Source organism: Podarcis raffonei, chromosome 16 (genome assembly GCF_027172205.1).
Source record: "Podarcis raffonei isolate rPodRaf1 chromosome 16, rPodRaf1.pri, whole genome shotgun sequence".
NCBI lineage: Eukaryota > Metazoa > Chordata > Lepidosauria > Squamata > Lacertidae > Podarcis > Podarcis raffonei.
The window spans coordinates 10,419,344-10,438,806 of NC_070617.1; the positions used below are offsets into that span (position 1 = coordinate 10,419,344).

The 19,463-nt window shown below is 44.0% G+C and overlaps 1 protein-coding gene across 1 annotated transcript; it reads right to left on the reverse strand.

The window, feature by feature from the left end:
- Window positions 1–224: 224 nt before the first annotated feature.
- On the reverse strand, window positions 225–15,258 carry FCER1G (Fc epsilon receptor Ig). The gene is made up of 5 exons (XM_053369140.1): window positions 14,883–15,258; window positions 7,338–7,429; window positions 5,200–5,247; window positions 4,426–4,446; window positions 225–1,801 (listed from the first exon to the last, which is right to left on the reverse strand). The coding sequence occupies exons 1-5, from the start codon at window positions 14,935–14,937 to the stop codon at window positions 1,700–1,702; spliced, it is 318 nt and encodes a 105-aa protein (XP_053225115.1). The 5' UTR covers window positions 14,938–15,258; the 3' UTR covers window positions 225–1,699.
- Between the last annotated feature and the right edge of the window lie 4,205 nt (window positions 15,259–19,463).

The window sequence follows — 19,463 nt, forward strand, 5'->3', positions numbered from 1 at the left end:
AGGTAAAAGGGAGAGGGAAAGAAACATGCATGCCACTTTGAGCTCCTTGGAGGAAAAGGTGGGATATAAATGCAATAAAAATAAATAAATGAACAAACTCCAACTGAAACCCACAAATAAGCACGCTGCACAATTTATGATTACTATTCCTTCAATATTTTGTGTTGGGGCAGAAGGTGTTGGACAGCTATGTAATAAAGAAACAGAGAGAGGCAGTGAACACATTGACTTTTCATTACATTTATTTATTTAGCATTTTCAGGGCTGCTTGCAGCAAATAATAAAATCATATATATACACAGAGCAATCTAGTGAAACAGACGAGGGCAGAGATAGTTGTCTCCAACATAATCAAATCAGCAACTTTTAAAACAGACTTAGGAGGAGGATTTTCTTGGTTGTACTGATCCTTAGGTCGTCTGCAGACTGTCAATATTTTGTGAGAAGGATTCAGGCACAAACTGGACAGGTAGGTAGGTTTAACTGAAGTGCAAATAAACTACTTTAAAAAAAAACAACCCCACCCACAGAGAAAGACTTTTTATGACATGGAAAGTGATCGGAAAGTACATTTAAAAGTGTGTGATAAACAAATGGCTAATGGGAAGATAAGTAAACACAAGCAAACCAGGAGGAGTGCACTTTGTCACATAGCCTTCCTGCAAACCAGAGGTGGTGTGGTCTGGGGTCACGGGGTTGGCGACCCTGCTACTATATCTTGAACCATGTCCAAGAAGAGTCCAGGAGTTGCCCAATCAGGGTGAAATGAGAGCATTTTATGCACTGAAAAGTCTTTTCACCCTTTCTGCCAAAAAGGCATACAGTAGGGCAAAGTATTCGTAAAAAAAATATTTATTTAGTGAAAATAACATACAAAAATGCATAATGTTAGGGAAAATTTGTTGCAAAAATATCTATATTAGTCAAAGCTGCATACAAAAATATGTTAGGAGAATTCTGTACTCAGATGCTGATGATTTAAAAAATAATAATCTGCAAATTAGGAACAAATTAGGCACAAAGGAAATATACCAAGTCAGACCATTGGTCCATCTAGCTACAGCTGTTCAGGATTTAATATAGGAGGCTCTTCCCCACTGTTGTGGAAATGTGGAGAAATGAAGACTGGGAAGATGAGGAACTTGGAGAACCAAAATGGACAATTTTTTTCATCTCTAACTCCCAGCCAGGAATCCTGATTGCACTTACATTGCTAAGCTATTGACATTTTGACATGATTTCCCAAACAAGCTATGGACATGATATTTAAAAACAGCAGGAGAACAGAGCCATAAGTTGTATTATTTTTAAATACAGATTAATAAAAGCTGGCACTTTTTTCTTGTCCACCCTCAAGCTGTCCCACTGTGGAAGACGTCAAATCGGCAAACATAAGGGTTGCTAATACAAGGCAAGATCTGTGGTAGGCTGGGGAATCTGTGGTCTGCCAGGAGCAGTAGGACTCCATCTCCCATCAGCCCCAGCCAGCATGGCCAACGGTCAGGGATGATAGGAGTTGTAGTCCAGCAACATCTGCCAGTCCCTTCCTGGTCTACTGTGCCATCAAAATCACTAGGCGATGTGCCGGCATATTCCATGCAGGTACAGCAAAGGGTGCAGAGACAGTCCTTCTTCTGACGTCAAAATATAGTTGCGTAATTTCAGGTGTTGAGGAGGGGTACTCCACAAGACAGTGTTCCTATCCCACCAAGGTTTCTGCTTCTGCAGGGGGCTGCTCCTTTGGGTCAGTTTTGAGGCGCGTAAGAGTTTGATAAGTTGCGGGCTCATGAGGGCCAAGGCCCTGTAAATGAAGAGAAAGAGAGATGGGTCGTGGAAAGCAAACATGCCTAAGTTAGGCGAAACTCACACTAAAACGCATATGAAATTTCACGAGGATGGGCTATTGTGGTGCTTTAAATGTATGGTGTGGATACCACCTGAGCGGAGCCGGCCTTCCCACCACCAGCACCCCTACTTTTAAAGGTAAAGGTAAAGGGACCCCTGACCATTAGGTCCAGTCGTGACCGACTCTGGGGTTGCGGCGCTCATCTCGCTTTATTGGCCGAGGGAGCTGGTGTACAGCTTCCGAGTCATGTGGCCAGCATGACTAAGCCGCTTCTGGGGAACCAGAGCAGCGCACGGAAACGCCGTTTACCTTCCTGCTGGAGTGGTACCTATTTATCTACTTGCACTTTGACGTGCTTTTGAACTGCTAGGTTGGCAGGAGCTGGGACCGAGCAACGGGAGCTCACCCCGTGGCGGGGATTCGAACCGCCAACCTTCTGATCGGCAGGTCCTAGGCTCTGTGGTTTAACCCACAGCGCCACGAGAGGCACAATTATGCCACCCCCTAACTTTTGTCATTCAAAGCCCTCAATGTCCTGTCAAGGCGGATCTGAACTGAAAACTTTCTCCACAGTACAAAAAGCATATTGCTTCTTTCCTGTGGTCATTCTGTTGTTCAGTAAAACAGACTTATTAACTGATTTAAAACACACACACACCCTGGTTGGCAACAAGATAGCATGATAAATAGATCACAAGTCTGTAGTGAAAAAACATGGCTATATTTATAACCAGCTGCCATTTATATTTGATTTGATCTGCTTTTGAAGCTTGTTCACTACTTTAAGCATTAAAAACAACAACACAGGGATAGCCAACTGGTCCTGTGAGAACAGGATGCTGGACTAGAGGGGCTTTGGCCTGATCCAGCAGGTTCTGCTTATGTCTTTACAGGATTAGGCAAATTTATGGGCGATTAGACTTATCAATGGATGCAGGTGGTGCTGTGGGTTAAACCACAGAGCCTAGGACTTGCTGATCAGAAGGTCAGCAGTTCAAATCCCCACGACGGGGTGAGCTCCCGTTGCTCGGTCCCTGCTCCTGCCAACCTAGCAGTTTAAAAGCACGTCAAAGTGCAAGTAGATAAATAGGTACCACTCCAGCGGGAAGGTAAACGACGTTTCCGTGTGCTACTCTGGTTCACCAGAAGCGGCTTAGTCATGCTGGCCACATGACCCGGAAGCTGTACGCCGGCTCCCTCGGCCAATAAAGCGAGATGAGTGCCGCAACCCCAGAGTCGGCCACGACTGGACCTAATCATCAGGGGTCCCTTTACCTTTACCTAGACTTATCAATGGCTATGGACTTCATCCAATACTGGAGGGTAGGAATGCCTCTGAATGCCAGTTTCTGGGAATCACAAGGGGTGAGAGTTGCTGTTGAGCTCCCTTGAGTTGCTGTTGAGCTCGGGACCCCAAACCCTCCAACATGCTGAGTCCCAAAACCGGGATGTGCGTCTTTCTGGCTGTCTTCCCACATGAGTCACGTGACCTGCGCAAGATTATGGAGCCGAAAATACGTGCTTTTGGGGGGAACTGTGCTCTCACACAACAGCACCATGCAAGATCGTGGCCCACCCCAAAAGCTATTTTTTCAGGGTGAAATAAAAAAAATTAAGGTCTTAGATATATAATAAATGTTCATAAATGTACGAAGCAAACACGTACATAAATATATAAACGACATGTCTGAAGTAGTACAGGAAAACCGTCCTGAAACCATTTTGATTCCCAAGCTGACCAAGTGTTTCTCTGCAAGCAGGGAGGGGGTGAGGAACCCTTCCCATTGTCTCAGGAATTAAGAAATCACCATCTCAAAGGAATGGCCAGACTACCAGGAAAGGCAATCAGATAAGGCATTGTCAGATAACCTGGCAGACAGGAAAAACAACAGCATTCAAATTTCTGTTGTAGACCACCTTTTCTGTGATGTATGTATGATGTTTGTGGGGGGTGGTCTTGGGTTACACCCCTTCTGTGATGAATGTATGATTTATGGAGGGTGGTCTTGAGCTCCAGGGAAGGCAATTTAAAATGTCTATATACGGACAGGCACACCTTGGTTCCGGGTCCTCCTTCTCCTGCGTGTGAAGGGGGCACCCTGTTGCAAAAGCTCAATAAAGATCAAGCTTACTAGCTGCTTTGCTTCTCAATATTCTCTGGTTGGCCTCTGTTATTTTCTCCAATTGATGGAGAACCTACAAAGGACTCTATAAGGGCTCTTTAAGGGAATAAGGGCAGATTTTTGTTTATTACAAGGGTGAGATCTCAAAATAGCCACCATGCTCTCGCTGGGGAAAAATGGGATGTTCCGGTTTTTCCGGGACACTTGCAGGGTATGGGGGTTCCCTCGGGCATCTGGTCGGCCACTGTGAGAACAGGACATTGCACTAGATGGGCCATTGGTCTGATCCTGCAGCCAGGCTCTTGCTTTGTTCTTAGGCCTGAAACCCTGGACAGCCTCTGACTGTCAGTGTTGGCAATAATGAGCTAGATGGAGCAGAGGTCTGGCTAAGTTTGAAGGCAGCTTCCTGTGTTCCTATCCCAGCCCAACCCCAGAAAATCGTTGGCAGACACTTACGGTATAGATTCCTTCCATTTTCTGGAAAAGAGGAAGACAGAGAATGGCATGAGATTTCCGAGGAACAGAAAGCAAAACAATATAATGCACCCCCTTCACTTTCCCTTTCCCTTCTCTTCATCTTCACCAGTGTGAACACCAAACCTTTAAAGCTCATTCTTTCCCTCAAAGAATTCTGGGTGCTGTAGTTTACCCCTCACAGAGTTACAATTCCCAGAAACTCTTAGCAAACTACAGTGCCCAGAATTCTTTGGGGGGGAATATCCCTCAAATGTGCTTTCAAAGAAGACTGCCCACCCACCAACCCTGCTCTTTATTTCAGAAGGGATGCGATAAAAGCAGAAGAAAAGACAAAAGCAACATCCAAGCCATGAATGTGTTAAATCTCTGTTCGAAGTAGAGAGGGTGCAAAAGCCACAATAACTTCTTTAAACAAATCACAGTCTTCTTTGTCTACCCCCCTCATTTTTCTATGGTGCACGGGAACGACTCTTATGTCTTTAGCAGGCAGCGACTCAACAGGTGCTGTTGCCGCCATTGCTCCATTCCTGTGCTAAGAAAAACACCTCCAGTTGAATTTCTGCCTACAGTTTCATTAACAGGTCTTAGGCCCTCTTTAATAAACACCAGGAAGTGGAGTTTGGCACGGGTGCTGAGAATGGTTGGGAGACCACGTCTGGCTGCTTCCAGCCTATCAGCCCATCCTTAGCCTGACACGCTGCAAATGCCATATAAATGCTAAATATCATTTAAGTGAAAGGAGCAAGGAGGTACCTCGTAGTGGGAAGGAGGGGGAAGCTTCGATTTCCTTCGGTATTGGATCTAAAGAGATAAAACATATAAACAGAGTCAAATAAATCATTTATAAACTTAAAGTAACAACAGACATTAACTCCACACAGCAAATGTCTCTCATTTCTTTTTAATCCGTTTGAATGTCACAGAAAGGCCATTCACTAACTATGGAGCAACTTGTGGAGAGACAGCCTGCAGTTTAACAAACTGAAGGACATCGTCCTCTTTCTATGCTCCTTCCGATGGAAACATGCACATGGGGACAGATATACCCCTGCTTTAAGTCATTTGCATACAGTCTTCTCATGTATATTATTTACTTCAAAGCTTGACGACTAAACTCTTTTGCGACGAAACATCTGATTACCGGTACGACGTCTGAGCACTGAACCAACTGATATATCACAGGTGCACTCTTTATTTTCTGCGTTTGCCGTTGTGTGAGATAAAAACCATTTGGGAAAGAAACTACCCTTGCCATTTTTAGGGGCGTCCATATTTAGGGACATTTATTGTTTGTTCACAAATAGTTGCCTTGGTGATATTATCTTGTGTCGATTGCAGTGGTTTGAGTGGCAGATTTAAGCTGCAGAGACCCAGGTTCAAATGCCCACTCAAGCTATGAAGTTTGAGGGTGACTTTGAACTCATTCTCATTCACTCATTCTCACACACACATGCGCACTCATGCCTCATCTGCACTGTTCATTTAAAGTCAGTATCCGATCACTTTAAACAGTCATGGCTTCCCCCAGAGAATCCTGGGAACTATAGTTTATCAAAGCTGTTGAGGGTTCTTAGGAGAACCTCACTTCCACTCACAGAGTTATAATTCCCAAAGTGGTTTAGCAATCAATCCCTCCTCACAGGGAACTCTGGGAACTGTAGCTCTGTGGGGGAATGTGGGGTGTGGGTGTGTGTACTGTAACAACTGTAAGCTCCCTTAGCAAACAACATTTTCCCAGGATTCTTTGGACAAAGCCATGACAGTTTAAAGGGCTTCTTTCAATGTCTGGCACAGATGTCGCCAAAGTATGGTGTATCTCACAGGGTTCTAGTGAGAATAAAACAGGAAGGAAGGAAAAACAATGTACAGTGGTACCTCGGGTTACAGACGCTTCAGGTTACATACGCTTCAGGTTACAGACTTCGCTAACCCATAAATAGTGCCTCGGGTTAAGAACTTTGCTTCAGGATGAGAACAGAAATCGTGCTCCGGCGGCACGGCGACAGCAGGAAGCCCCATTAGCTAAAGTGGTGCTTCAGGTTAAGAACAGTTTCAGGTTAAGAACAGACCTCTGGAACGAATTAAGTACTTAACCCGAGGTACCACTGTATGCTGCTCTAGCTCCACCAAGGAAGGGTGGGATTTATTATTATTATTATTATTATTATTATTATTATTATTATTATTATTACTATTATCATTATTAAGGTAAATAAATACAGCCAGTTAGGCAACATTTAAATGGCAGCAACTCTTTAAATTATCTGTTCATGAAGCAGTATTCATTTACTTAGATATTCTGCACATCAGGTCCCTGCCCTCCAGGAGCTTACAATCCACATTTTTTTTCCAGTGGGAAGAGACCGAGGCTGCATCCATACAGTACAGTTAAAGTAGTATCATACCATTTTAAACCACACTGATTCAAGTGGTATGGTACTGTTTTAAATGTATAGTACACATAGGGACCAGATAACCCCAAGAGGGGAGAGCAGGATGAGGCCTTGAAGAGGCCCAGCAACAAGTAAGCAGTTGGATAGCAGACTAAGCAGGCACAAAGCACAACTCCCAATGATACAGTGTCTTTCCCCCCCTATTTAAATTACAGTATTATTATGTTTAATTGCATTATGCCTATAAGTTAGTATATACAAATTGAATGGAAATCGCTGCCTTCTTTTTCAGTGATGCACAGGAGAGGATCTTTTGTGGCACATTCATTCATTTGTGAATACAGTAAATACATAAATGAACTTCTCCCTGCAAAAAACCCACTTCTGTGACAAATTTCCTTCAGTTGACTGATGCGTATGTCATTTAGCTTTTAGATCACCTGTCCCTTGCATTAAGATCAAGACATATGCATCTCAGAGAGCCATTAAAAGACTCACCTTCAGCCGGCAGTACAGGAATGTGAGGATTATACCGTAGACAAACAGGATCCCATCCAAGATGTAGCACAACTGAGGTTCCCTCAGCGCCTCTGCAGGGAAACAAGGTGCATTTTGTGACTTCTTCAAAACTGCGCCACCAGCCTGCGCATACTGGATATGTTCCCTTCTGGATCAGGCCAAAGGCCCATCTAGGCCCCATTCACACCTTACATTTAAAGCAGAATCATACCCCTTTAAAAAGTCATGGTTTTCCTCAAAGGATTCTGGGAGCTATGGTTTGTTGAGGGTGCGGAGAGTTGTTTTGTTTTAAATAATGTTATAATTTGTATGTATTTGTTTCTTAATTTAATCCTTTTACATCGTTTTGTATGATTTGTGGCATTTTATGTATTGTGATTTGCTGCTCTTTTTATCGATTATAGATGAGTAATTATTTATTGTAATAAGTGTAAACTGTCTAATTATTGCTGATGTTTAACTTTAGTGTGGGGTGGAAGCCACCCAGAGTGGCTGGGGCAACTCACCCAGATGAGTGAGGTATGAATAAAATAATAATAATAATAATAATAATAATAATAATAATAATAATAATAATAATAATTATTATTATTATTATTATTATTATTATTATTGGTGCTTTTTTCCTTTAAAAATGTTTAGGGGTACTCTCATTTTCCTACTCATATTGAAATACTGTCCCTCAATGAGAAAGATGTTAAGCGCGTAAGTAAATTTTATGAGAAACTTGTTTTGGAAAACTGTTACAATGATATATACTGAAATTCAGCCAGGGGGATATGAGGAAGTCACTTAACAATGTTACTAAGAGTGGACTAAGTATAGTTAGGATTTATGTTTGTTTGTGTGTTTATAAAAATTGGAAAATCAATAAAAAAATTGAAAAAAATATATGAAATACTGCCCCTCAATGAGGCCAAACTTAGATTCACAAAATGTTTAGGGGTATGCGTACCCCTGCGTCCCCCCAGAAAAAAAGCACTGATAACAATAATAATAGGAAGCCCCTATTCCCCTCACAGCTCTCATACCCTCCAACGTTTCTCCAATGAAAATAGGGACGCCCTAGTCTATACGCTCCAAAGTTTCTCTGATGAAAATAGGGATGTCCTAACAAAATTCCTCTGGTAGCATGAATAGTAGAATTATAGAATCATAGATCTATAGAAAGGATCTTGAGGGTCACCCTTGCGATAGAGGAATACGCAGGTGGCACATCGGGGGATCAAACCCATGAGCTTTGCATTAGCAGCACCATGCTCCAAGCCAACTGAGCTAACTGCCACCCTTGGTGAAACTCACAGGAAAACAGCCCCTGTTATGTACTGAAGTTCTCACCCTGGGCCAGCAGGGGGATACTGTAGATAGTTATGCAAATAAGGGATTGAAAGTGGCATTCAGTGATTGGATAGTTTTAGAAAATTGTTACAGTTACATTGTACTAGAGCTCTATATAAGCAGGCTGACTGAACCCTTCACTTCAGTTCTGTTCTGGCCTGTGAATAAACAAGAGCTGTTTGAAGAATCGCTGTGTCATCTGATATGTTCACCCACAACTTAACAGCCCCAAATCTTACACTGGACACTTGGTGCCCCTCACTCTGGAATAATGGAGAAAATCAAATCTGAGATTTCAACAAGGGCTAGGACCTCCAGACGCTTTTTATATGATTTGGTATTCCTTTATTACATTATACTACAGAGCCTTTATTTTCTGGACAACCAGTGCTATTTTTATAGAAAAGGAGATGCCAGAACTCACCACTAGCACCTCCCTTGTTCTCTTATAATGGCAATGGCTTATATTGAGAGGTGCCGGAACTGAGTTCCGGTGAGTTCAAGCTAGGAAAAAAAGCCCTGACAAAATCACAAGCCTGGTAAATCTGGAACTATACTTGTTGGCAGCATTTTCCCCCCTAACTTTTTTCTTTCATGACATGGTCTATGTGACTTGGGCTGGATCTACACACAGGGTGGGAAACACTATAAATAAGTCAGAAATTAAATCGTTACAACAAAAGAAAAGAAAAACACTATGGAAAATTGCACAGAATTCTTTTTGCTCTCCAGCATCATCTGGTGTTGCATGTTTATAAGGCATTCAAAATGCTGTTTTTTGACTAGGTGAGTACAGTACAGTGGTACCTTGGTTCTCAAACGCCTTGGCACTCAAACAACTTAGAACCCAAACACTGCAAACCTGGAAGTAAGTGTTCTGGTTTGCAAACTTCTTTCGGAAGCCGAACGTGCTCCGTTTTGAGTGTTACGCTTCCAATTTGACTGCCACACTTCCGTTTGAGTGTTACACTGAGGTCTGTCTGTTTTTGCGATTTATTTTGCATTTTTGTTTTCGCGGCTTTTTTGTTTTGTTTCTGTGACTGATTGTGTGACTGCAGTACATTGTTTATTGCTTTCATTTTATGGATCAGTGGTCTCGTTAGATAGTAAAATTCATGTTAAATTGCTGCTTTAGGGGTTGTTTTTAAAAGTCTGGAACGGATTAACCCATTTTGCATTACTTTCTATGGGAAAGCGCGCCTTGGTTTTGGAACGCTTTGGTTTTGGAACGGACTTCCGTAACGGATTAAGTTTGAGAACCAAGGTACCCCTGTACTTGTACACAGGACCAAGTTTTTAAAGTCTATTAGTATAATGTGTGTGTGTAATGACAAGCCTGTTTCTGTAAGTATTCGTTCCAGGGACCCAAAGAAGGGATAAAGAGCTGAGCACATAAATTAGCTGCTATCGCCTTTTTGTGGTGATGAAAAAGCATCAGATTAGCAAACACTTCGCTAAACCACAGGTAGCAGTAGCAGCAGATCTCATACCACTGATAGGACACAAATGTAGTGTGGAGGGTGGGGCGGGGGGGGGGAGAGCAGAGAGGCTACGCAGCTCCTGTGATCTGAGACCACCAACACTCTACAGGGCAATTTGTACGCACGGGATATCTATTTTGGATGCCTCTGCTAGAGATGTGGGCAAGCCGCCCTGTCTTTTCCGGAACAGGTTTTGGACAGCACACAAGATGGTGATTATTTAGAAGCTTCAGAAATAACTGTATTAAGACAAGGCTGGATTAAGACCGTTAGAGACCCAAAGCATTGAAAATATTATGATGGGCCGCCCATACGTAATTCAAAATAAAAACAATACGGAATTGTATTTTTTGAAATGATACTTTATTTACATGTGCATGATGAAAATAAACTAGATTATTTTTAGATTTTCCAATTGCAAAATTCAGCATTTTCCCCCCCTTAATCAAATGTTGAATTCTTTATTTAAAAAAAAAAATCTCTTTGTTCATGCCCCTGCTTGCTGGTGCCCTAAGCACTTACTTAGTCTGCTTTTGCAGCACCGTATTAAGCCTATAAATGGTGAAAGCTGAAAGGTATCTCATTAAATTATGGGTACAGCAGAATTTGGACAATTTCATTGTCAGAAAAATGAACTGATGTGACTAAAAAGGTTCAGGGAAGGTCAGACAAGGATCCTTTCCGTACTGATTGCTTACCTTTTCTTCAATATATTAACAGTTATAATAAAGCAAGGAAACCACTTCACGCACATAGCCAGCTCTGGAGAGGTGATAATTTCAGTATTTGACTCTCACAGTTTTCGCGTTGTGTTATTTACATTCTATGGAAATCTTTGGGGTATTTTGGATTCCATACTTGTATTTTCTGTTCTGTTTATGTGCATTCTGTTCTCAGTTCTTATTGGTTACATAAAATTAAATAAAACTGCATTAAAAAAATAAAAAAATAATTGCATTTCTTCGGACAAGAGGTGGGGGTGGGAATTGACTTCAGCTTGCATTTCAGACTTACCAGATTTGCTCCTTCTGAAACAATACACAAGCCGAAACACAACCACCAGGTGAAATTTGCATTCATCAAATTTTTGAAATGCCATTCTCCAGACAAGTGATGTGCACAAAAAAATGCACAGATGGGGGTCTGTGCCTTGAGATTCCTGCATGACAGGGGGTAGGACTAGATGGCCCTCGAGATCCCTTCCAGCTTCACAATTCTGCGTTTCTATTACTAGGGTAAATTGTGTGTCTAAAATGCATGTGTTACTAAAAGCAACTTACAAAAATGCATTGCATATGGGGAAGTGGCTTTGCGAAAACCTGTATGTAGGCAAAACGGCACACAAAAATACATACATGAGGGCAATGCACTTAAATATACAGTGGTACCTCGGGTTAAGGGACGCGGGTGGCGCTGTGGGTTAAACCACAGAGCCTAGGACTTGCTGATCGAAAGGTCGGCAGTTCGAATCCCCGCGGCGGGGTGAGCTCCCGTCTTTCGGTCCCAGCTCCTGCCCACCTAGCAGTTCGAAAGCACCCCTAAGTGCAAGTAGATAAATAGGGACCGCTTTCTAGCGGGAAGGTAAACGGCGTTTCCGTGTGCGGCGCTGGTGCTGGCTCGCCAGATGCAGCTTCGTCACGCTGGCCACGTGACTTGGAAGTGTCTTCGGACAGCGCCGGCTCCCGGCCTCTTGAGCGAGATGAGCGCGCAACCCTAGAGTCGGTCACGACTGGCCCTGACGGGCAGGGGTACCTTTACCTTTACCTTTTTACCTCGGGTTAAGAACTTAATTCGTTCTGGAGGTCTGTTCTTAACCTGAAACTGTTCTTAACCTGAAGCACCACTTTAGCTAATGGGGCCTCCTGCTGCTGCTGTGCCACTGGAGCCCGATTTCTGTTCTCATCCTGAAGCAAAGTTCTTAACCCGAGGTACTATTTCTGGGTTAGCGGAGTCTGTAACCTGAAGCGTATGTAACCTGAGGTACCACTGTATTTATGTGTGTGTGTGTGTGTGTGTGTGTATATACACAAGCTGATGGAGAACTAAAGACTGGGAAAAGGAGAAACTCAGTGAAACCTAAATAGACACAATTGCCCATCCCTGTTGTGGAAGCTGCTCTATGCTACTGCTGAGCTCTAACTGAGCATTGTCTACCTGTGCTGTTTGGCAGCTGTTCTCCGGGGTCCTGCCTTTCCTATTCCTACCTGGAGACAATGCCAGGGATTCATCCTAGAACCTTTTGTACACAAAGCACATGATCTATGGCTGAGCTACAATATTACAGACTGTGCCTTAGCCTAGTGCTGCACAGGGAGCAATCTTCTACCAACCAGACCACTGACCCACCAAACTCAGTATTGTCTACACAGACTGGCAGCAGCTCTTGGGGGTTTCCAGACAGGGGTTTCCTCCTATCCTAGCTGGAGATGTTGGGGATTAAATTTGGGACCTTCCACCTGCAACACAAATATTCTACCACTTGGCCACATCTCCGTGATCCTGCCGTGAGCACAGTGGAACAAAATCCGAAAGCCGCAGAGAGGCAGGAACAGACAAGGGGTGAGATGCCCCTTTTAAGAATCGAAACTCCTGCCTGTCATCTGGTTTGAGCAGACGATGGTTGTGCCCGATGGTGACCCTTGTTAAGGGAATCAGTTTTGCTTTCCTAGAAGAGACCCATGTTCTCCTTTCAAGTTTAGAGGCTGTACATGAGGTGTAGGCAGCCTAAGACCCGGGGACAGGATGCGGCCTAGTCGCCGTCTCAGTCTGGCCCGCAACTGGCCTCTAATACAAGAAAGTTTACCATACTGTAAAACTTAGCCTTTCAGAGGCACCCCTCCCAAAATAAACCTCCCTCTTTTTGTGGATGGCAGAAACAGATCCTTTATCTTAGCGCAGCGATGCAATCTAGCAATTGACTAGATATACTACAAAAGGATTAAACTGGTTGGCACAACATTAGTTTTCATTGAACAGGGCCAAACTTGTAGTGTTAGTGAACATGTGCCGTCATCTCTGCAGTCCTATACATGAGGTTCTGGCCAATGCTAGCTACTCAGAGTAGACCCATGGAGATTAATTGACATGGCTAACTTAGGTTCATTAATTTCCATATGCCCACCCTGAGAAGAAATGAGTTGGGTGCATCTAATTTTACTCAGAAGTGTGTGCCACTGAGTTCAGTCACGATTACCATGCCCTCCGACATTTCTCCAATGAAAACAGGGACGTCCCATTCCAGAATGATAATTTTACTATTCATGCTCCCCACATCCTATTGGGTTGCCCCAGCCATTCTGTGCAGCTTCCAACATATATAAAAAACTTAATAAGGCATTAAACATTTTAAAAACTTCCCTATACGGGATTGTCTTCAGACGGCTTGGGGGTCAGATAACTCCATACCCTCCAACATTTCTTCAGTGAAAATAGGGACATCCTAAGGAAAAGTGGGACATTCTGGGATCAAATCAGAAACTGGGACAGCTTCTGGAAACTGGGATGTCCCTGGAAAATAAGGACACTTGGAGGGTCTGGTTTACACTCATGTAAGTGGATATGCAGGACTGCAGCCTCACAGATTAAAGAATTCTTAAGTGGATCAGTATCCCCTTTTGTAATTGGTCAAAATATAAACAGTTGCATGTTACTAAAAATTCAATACAAATGCCTTTCCACATACCATTTAAGGTAGAAATTTAGCACTTCCACTTAGAAAGGCCATATTTAAGGGATTTCCGCCCCCCCCAATCCCTGACCCAGGGATGGGGGGGGATGTGAGGGGCAACAGCAACCAAGTGTGGTCTTACAGTCCCACCACATAAAACTGACCTTATTGCTTGATCAAATGAAACTTTAGTTGATTAATCCACCAAGTCAAGCTTGCAACCCAGCTGTAAAGCAGAATCAGCATTTTTGGCGGGGGGTATTGGTTATAGTGGAGGGCTAGCAGTTTGGGGGGGGAGAGATTCAGACATCCTACCCCACCCCCATCAACCACTTTCTCTCTCAGCCTAAACTACCTCACTGGGTTGTTGTGAAAATAGAACAAAGGAGGGCCATTTTTTCTGCCACCCTGAACATCTGAGGTGGAGAATGTAATCAAATACAAGTTGTTGTAAACACACAGTGGGTTTAAAGTGAGGCAAACTTAGTGGCTGCTATTGTTGTTGCAATTTACTACTACTACAACTACTACTACTACTACTATTATTATATTTCAAATTAATGTATTTATATCCCTCCTTTCTCCTAGAGAAACATATAAACATTTAAAAACGTATACGCAGAATACAAAGCAATAAAAACAAGCGAGTTAAAAGCAATAATTAAAATACATCAGAACACAATTCTGATGTATTTTAGAGGTCTGGCAATTAAAGTCCAGTTTGCCCTGACAAAGAGACACAGCGATCAGCACTCTCTGCCCCGTCATTTTCAAAAACAGGGCGCTCTGAACCTGCCGGCAGATGGATAACAAGGAGGGATCCGGTCTGACCTCTCTTGGGAGGGAATTCCTCAATATGGGAGCAGCCACAGAAAAGGCTCTCCCTCCTGCCACTGTCTCCCATGCCTCTGATGTCACTAGGACTGAGGGAAGGCGCTGATTTCTCAAACCTACAATCTCCATTCACTTCTCTTTTTGTGCATACGTGCAGAAAGGCAGATGAGCGAAAGGCCATTTCTCCCAGCCCACCCGCTTTACCTGTTTCCTCCGCTGCCAGGAGAACCAGGAGGGCTGTCAAAATATACACCTTCATCCTTGAGAGGGGAGAGGGACCAGGTCCAGTCAAGTGGCAGAGCTTCCCTCCCCAACGGGCAAGTTCAAGGGAGACGCAAGGCGAGAGTGACTGGCTAAATCCGGCTTGCCTACGCCTTCCTCCCAAGACAGGAGTGTCCAGCGTCTGAGCTTTGCTTCTGCTCTGCAGTGCTCAAGTCTTCAGCAGGACTGCCCACCAACCACAGAACACATGCTTTCCTGCTTTTGAGGCCGTAAACTTCTCGCTTCATGATAGCCGATCATCGGGCTCAGCCTGAAGTTCCCCTTTCTCCAGTTCAGGAACTGAGAAGCATGCAGTCCAGGGAGGAGGAGGAGAAGGGATTATTATTATTATTATTATTATTATTATTATTATTATTATTATACTGCCCATCATCTGTAGATCTCAGGATGGTTCACAACATAATTGCCACTCCCCGAGTATCTAAGGAAAATGGACTAAGCCCAAATGCACCCATATTGATATCGGAATTGCAAATGGTCAACCATCCCATTTTAAGCAGGACATCCCAGAATTACAGAAACCATTCCTGCTTCTGATTGGATCCCGGAATGTCCCATTTTTTGGCTTGTCACTCTGGTGTAAGTCTGGTGCAAGATCCTATTTAATAATACAGTGGTACCTCGGGTTACAGGCGCTTCAGGTTACAGACTCCGCTAACCCAGAAATAGTACCTCGGTTTAAGAACTTTGCTTCAGTATGAGAACAGAAATCATGTGCCAGTGGCAGCAGGAGGCCCCATTAGCTAAAGTGGTACCTCAGGTTAAGAATAGTTTCAGGTTAAGAACAGACCTCCAGAACGAATTAAGTTCTTAACCCGAGGTACCATTGTATACCCTGTCCCTTTGACTGGGTTGCCCCAGCCACTCTGGGCTGCTTCCAACCTATATAAAAACATCTTTTTAAAAAAGGTAAAGGACCCCTGACCGTTAAGTCCAGTTAAGTCTCTGGGGTTGCGGCGCTCATCTCGCTTTACTGGCCAAGGGAGCCGACGTTTGTCTGCAGTTTTTCTGGTCATGTAGCCAGCATGACTAAGCCGCTTCTGGCGAAACCAGAGCAGCGCACTGAAATGCCGTTTACCTTCCCGCCGGAGCGGTACCTATTTATCTACTTGCATTTTGATGTGCTTTCGAACTGCTAGGTTGGCAGGATTCAAACCACCGACCTTCCGATCGGCAAGCCCAAGGCTCAGTGGTTTACACCACAGCGCCACCCGCATCCCATATAAAAACATAATAAAGCAGTAAACATCAAATAACTTCCCTATACAAGGCTGCTTTCAGATGTCTTCTAAAGGTTATATAGTTACTTATCCCCTTGGTTTGGAGATTGCATAACTCCAACCCTGCAACATTTATCTGGTGAAAATAGGGATGTCCTAAGTAGATGTGGGACATTCTGGGATCAAATCAGAAACCGGGACGGCTTCTGTAAATCCCTGGAAAATAGGAACACTTGGAGGGTGTGCATTTAAAACACGATAACACCACTTTAAACAGTCGTGGATCTCCCACAAAGAGTCATGGGAGCTGACATTAGTAAATGTGCTGAAAGTTGCTAGGGGAACCCCTATTTCTCTCACAGAGCTAATTCCCCAGTGTTTCATGGGGAAAGGGATTGAATGTTAAGCCAATCTGTGAATTCTACAGACCCAGCATTTTCTGGCCTACTTCTGAGTAAGCCGTCCCTGACACTCTTTCAGTGTAGAAGGCTTTGCCTCTTGAGCTTTCCCATTGCTGAAAATACAGGTCTCGGTGCTTTAGCTTGGTTTGTTGAGACTACACTGCACCTTGAACTCTGATTTCGGGAAAGTGTTTCAGTAAAAGACTTTACTCTCCTTGAACTGAGGCCTTCGCACCCGAGAGCATTCCCCTCCACCAGGGTATGTGACCATACATTGAGTACCATACTGTACCAAAACATTTCATAGACAGTTAACTGCATTTTAGACTGTAGGCTCCTCAGGGCAGAGATCTGTTACTCTATATACCAGCTTCTCCCGAACCTGGTGCCCTCAAGATGTTTTGAACTACAGCTCCCATGAGTCTCCATCAGCACTGCTGGCTGTAGTCCAACATATCTGGAGGGTATAAAACAAATAAATTACACCCTTGAGGACAGGCTCCGTTGTGTCTATTCACTGTCTTTGTTTCATAAAAAAAATTAATAGCTTTAATGCATTTTCCAGGCTGTTCAAAGAAGATGGCAACAGCTCACATCTCAACTGAGCAATTCATTTACTTGAGAGTTCCCTACATTTTAAAAAAAGGATAACAGGCGGCGCCAGTAAATGGATGCTTTAAACCCAGAAAGATACAGAGTGGAAAAAACAGTTGCAAAAGTGCTTCTCTCTTGCTTGCTGGTCTTTCCCTTCCCCTACAAAAACAGCCTCAATGTGTGTGGGGGGGGGGCGGGGCGGGGGGGGGAGTGAAATCAGATATTGGTATCTGATTTATCACATTCAGCATCTGGAAATTTTGAAATCGCCTATTCTTGAGAGTTTCCATCCAAGGCAGGCAGCAGAGGAGCTCTGTCTCCTTCAGAGAGAGAGAAAAAACAATTTACTCTTGTTTTCTTTGGACGCTTGCCTGCCTGCCTTCAAATTAGGCCCACAGTGTGAACGCTGAGAGACTCATTGCACGGTACCCACAGAAGCCACAAATCCTCCAATATAGGCACACGCTTCAGCTGGCCTCAGCCAACCAAAGCAAAATACTTTTCTTCTTCTTTTTGGAAGATGTGCCGCAGACTAAGGGTGGCAAAAGTCTCTTGATGCCTACTGCTAATCCTGTAAGGTAAAGGTAAAGGGACCCCTGACCATTAGGTCCAGTCATGGCCGACTCTGGGGTTGCAGTGCTCATCTCGCTTTATTGGCCGAGGGAGCTGGCGTACAGCTTCCAGGTCATGTGGCCAGCATGACTAAGCCGCTTCTGGCAAACCAGAGCAGCACATGGAAACACTGTTTACCTTCCCACCGGAGTGGTACCTATTTATCTACTTGCACTTTGACGTGCTTTCGAACTGCTAGGTTGGCAGGAGCAGGGACCGAGCAACGGGAGCTCACCCCGTCACGGGGATTCAAACCGCCGACCTTCTGATCGGCAAGCCCTAGGCTCTGTGGTTTAACCCACAGCGCCACCCGCGTCCCTGTATCAGGTGCCAAATAATGCTCCTTTCACACTTCTTTAAAAAAACCACAGCAATCTTTTAGTGTGGCTCCAGCTATACTTTGGAACTCCCTACCTCTTGATTTTAGGCAGGGGCCTCTGCTGTACACTTTCCCATGCCTGCTTAAAACACCGTTGTTTGGGCAAGACTATTCAGAGATGTTAGACTGCTGCCATGTGTTTGGTTCTCTTTTATCTTACTGTTGATTTGAATTGTATTTTCAGCATTCTTAAGTACTTGCTTTTAACTGTCTTTTATTGATATTATTTTTGTTTGTTTCTGGAGGTTTCGTTGCAATCAAGCATTATGTAAGTTTTGCTACATAAATGAAATTTGGAACGTGGCAAAAACTGGGCAGTGGGGTGGGGCAGAGAGTAAAGGCTGTAGAATGAACATAAACACTCTTTTTACGTTTTGCATTCAGACATAATTATGGTCATAGAATTATGGGACGCAGGTGGTGCTGTGGGTTAAACCACAGAGCCTAGGACTTGCTGATCAGAAGGTCGGCGGTTCGAATCCCCGTGACGGGGTGAGCTCCCGTTGCTCAGTCCCAGCTCCTGCCAACCTAGCAGTTCAAAAGCACGTCAAACTGCAAGTAGATAAATAGGTACCGCTCTGGCGGGAAGGTAAACGGCGTTTCCGTGCGCTGCTCTGGTTTGCCAGAAGCGGCTTAGTCATGCTGGCCACATGACCCGGAAGCTGTACGCCGGCTCCCTCGGCCAATAAAGCGAGATGAGCGCCGCAACCCCAGAGTCGGTCACGACTGGACCTAATGGTCAGGGGTCCCTTTACCTTTATGGATCAATGGTCCCCTTAGGTAGTAAAATTCATGTTAAATTGCTGATTTAGTGGTTGTTTTTAAAAGTCTGGAACGGATTAACCCATTTTGCATTACTTTCTATGGGAAAGTATGCCTTTGGTTTAAGAATAGACTTCTGAAACGGATTAAGTTCGTAAACCAAGGTACCACTGTTTATGAATTTTTCAGACAGGAAGTCGCAGAGAAATGGAAATAATGAAGAAATAAACATGGCCAATTAAGGATTCATCCTGGGCCAAATTAGGCCCAGCTGCTGCAGGCTGGCTCCCAACCACTGTTTGTTCTCTCTGGAGCTGCTGGGGGTTGAACGCAGCCTGTTCCATCTGCAAAGCAAAATGATGTCTGTGTGTATGTGTTTGCTTTTTTTTTTAAAAGGCCCAGCACTGACAGAGAGAGAGAATGGGAAAAAGAGAACTCAGAGCTTCAATCTTAAGCAAAGGAAGAGGAAGCTAAGGGAGGCGGAGGTGAGGCCCCGCTGGCGGATTCCTCATCACAAACACACAGAGACACACCC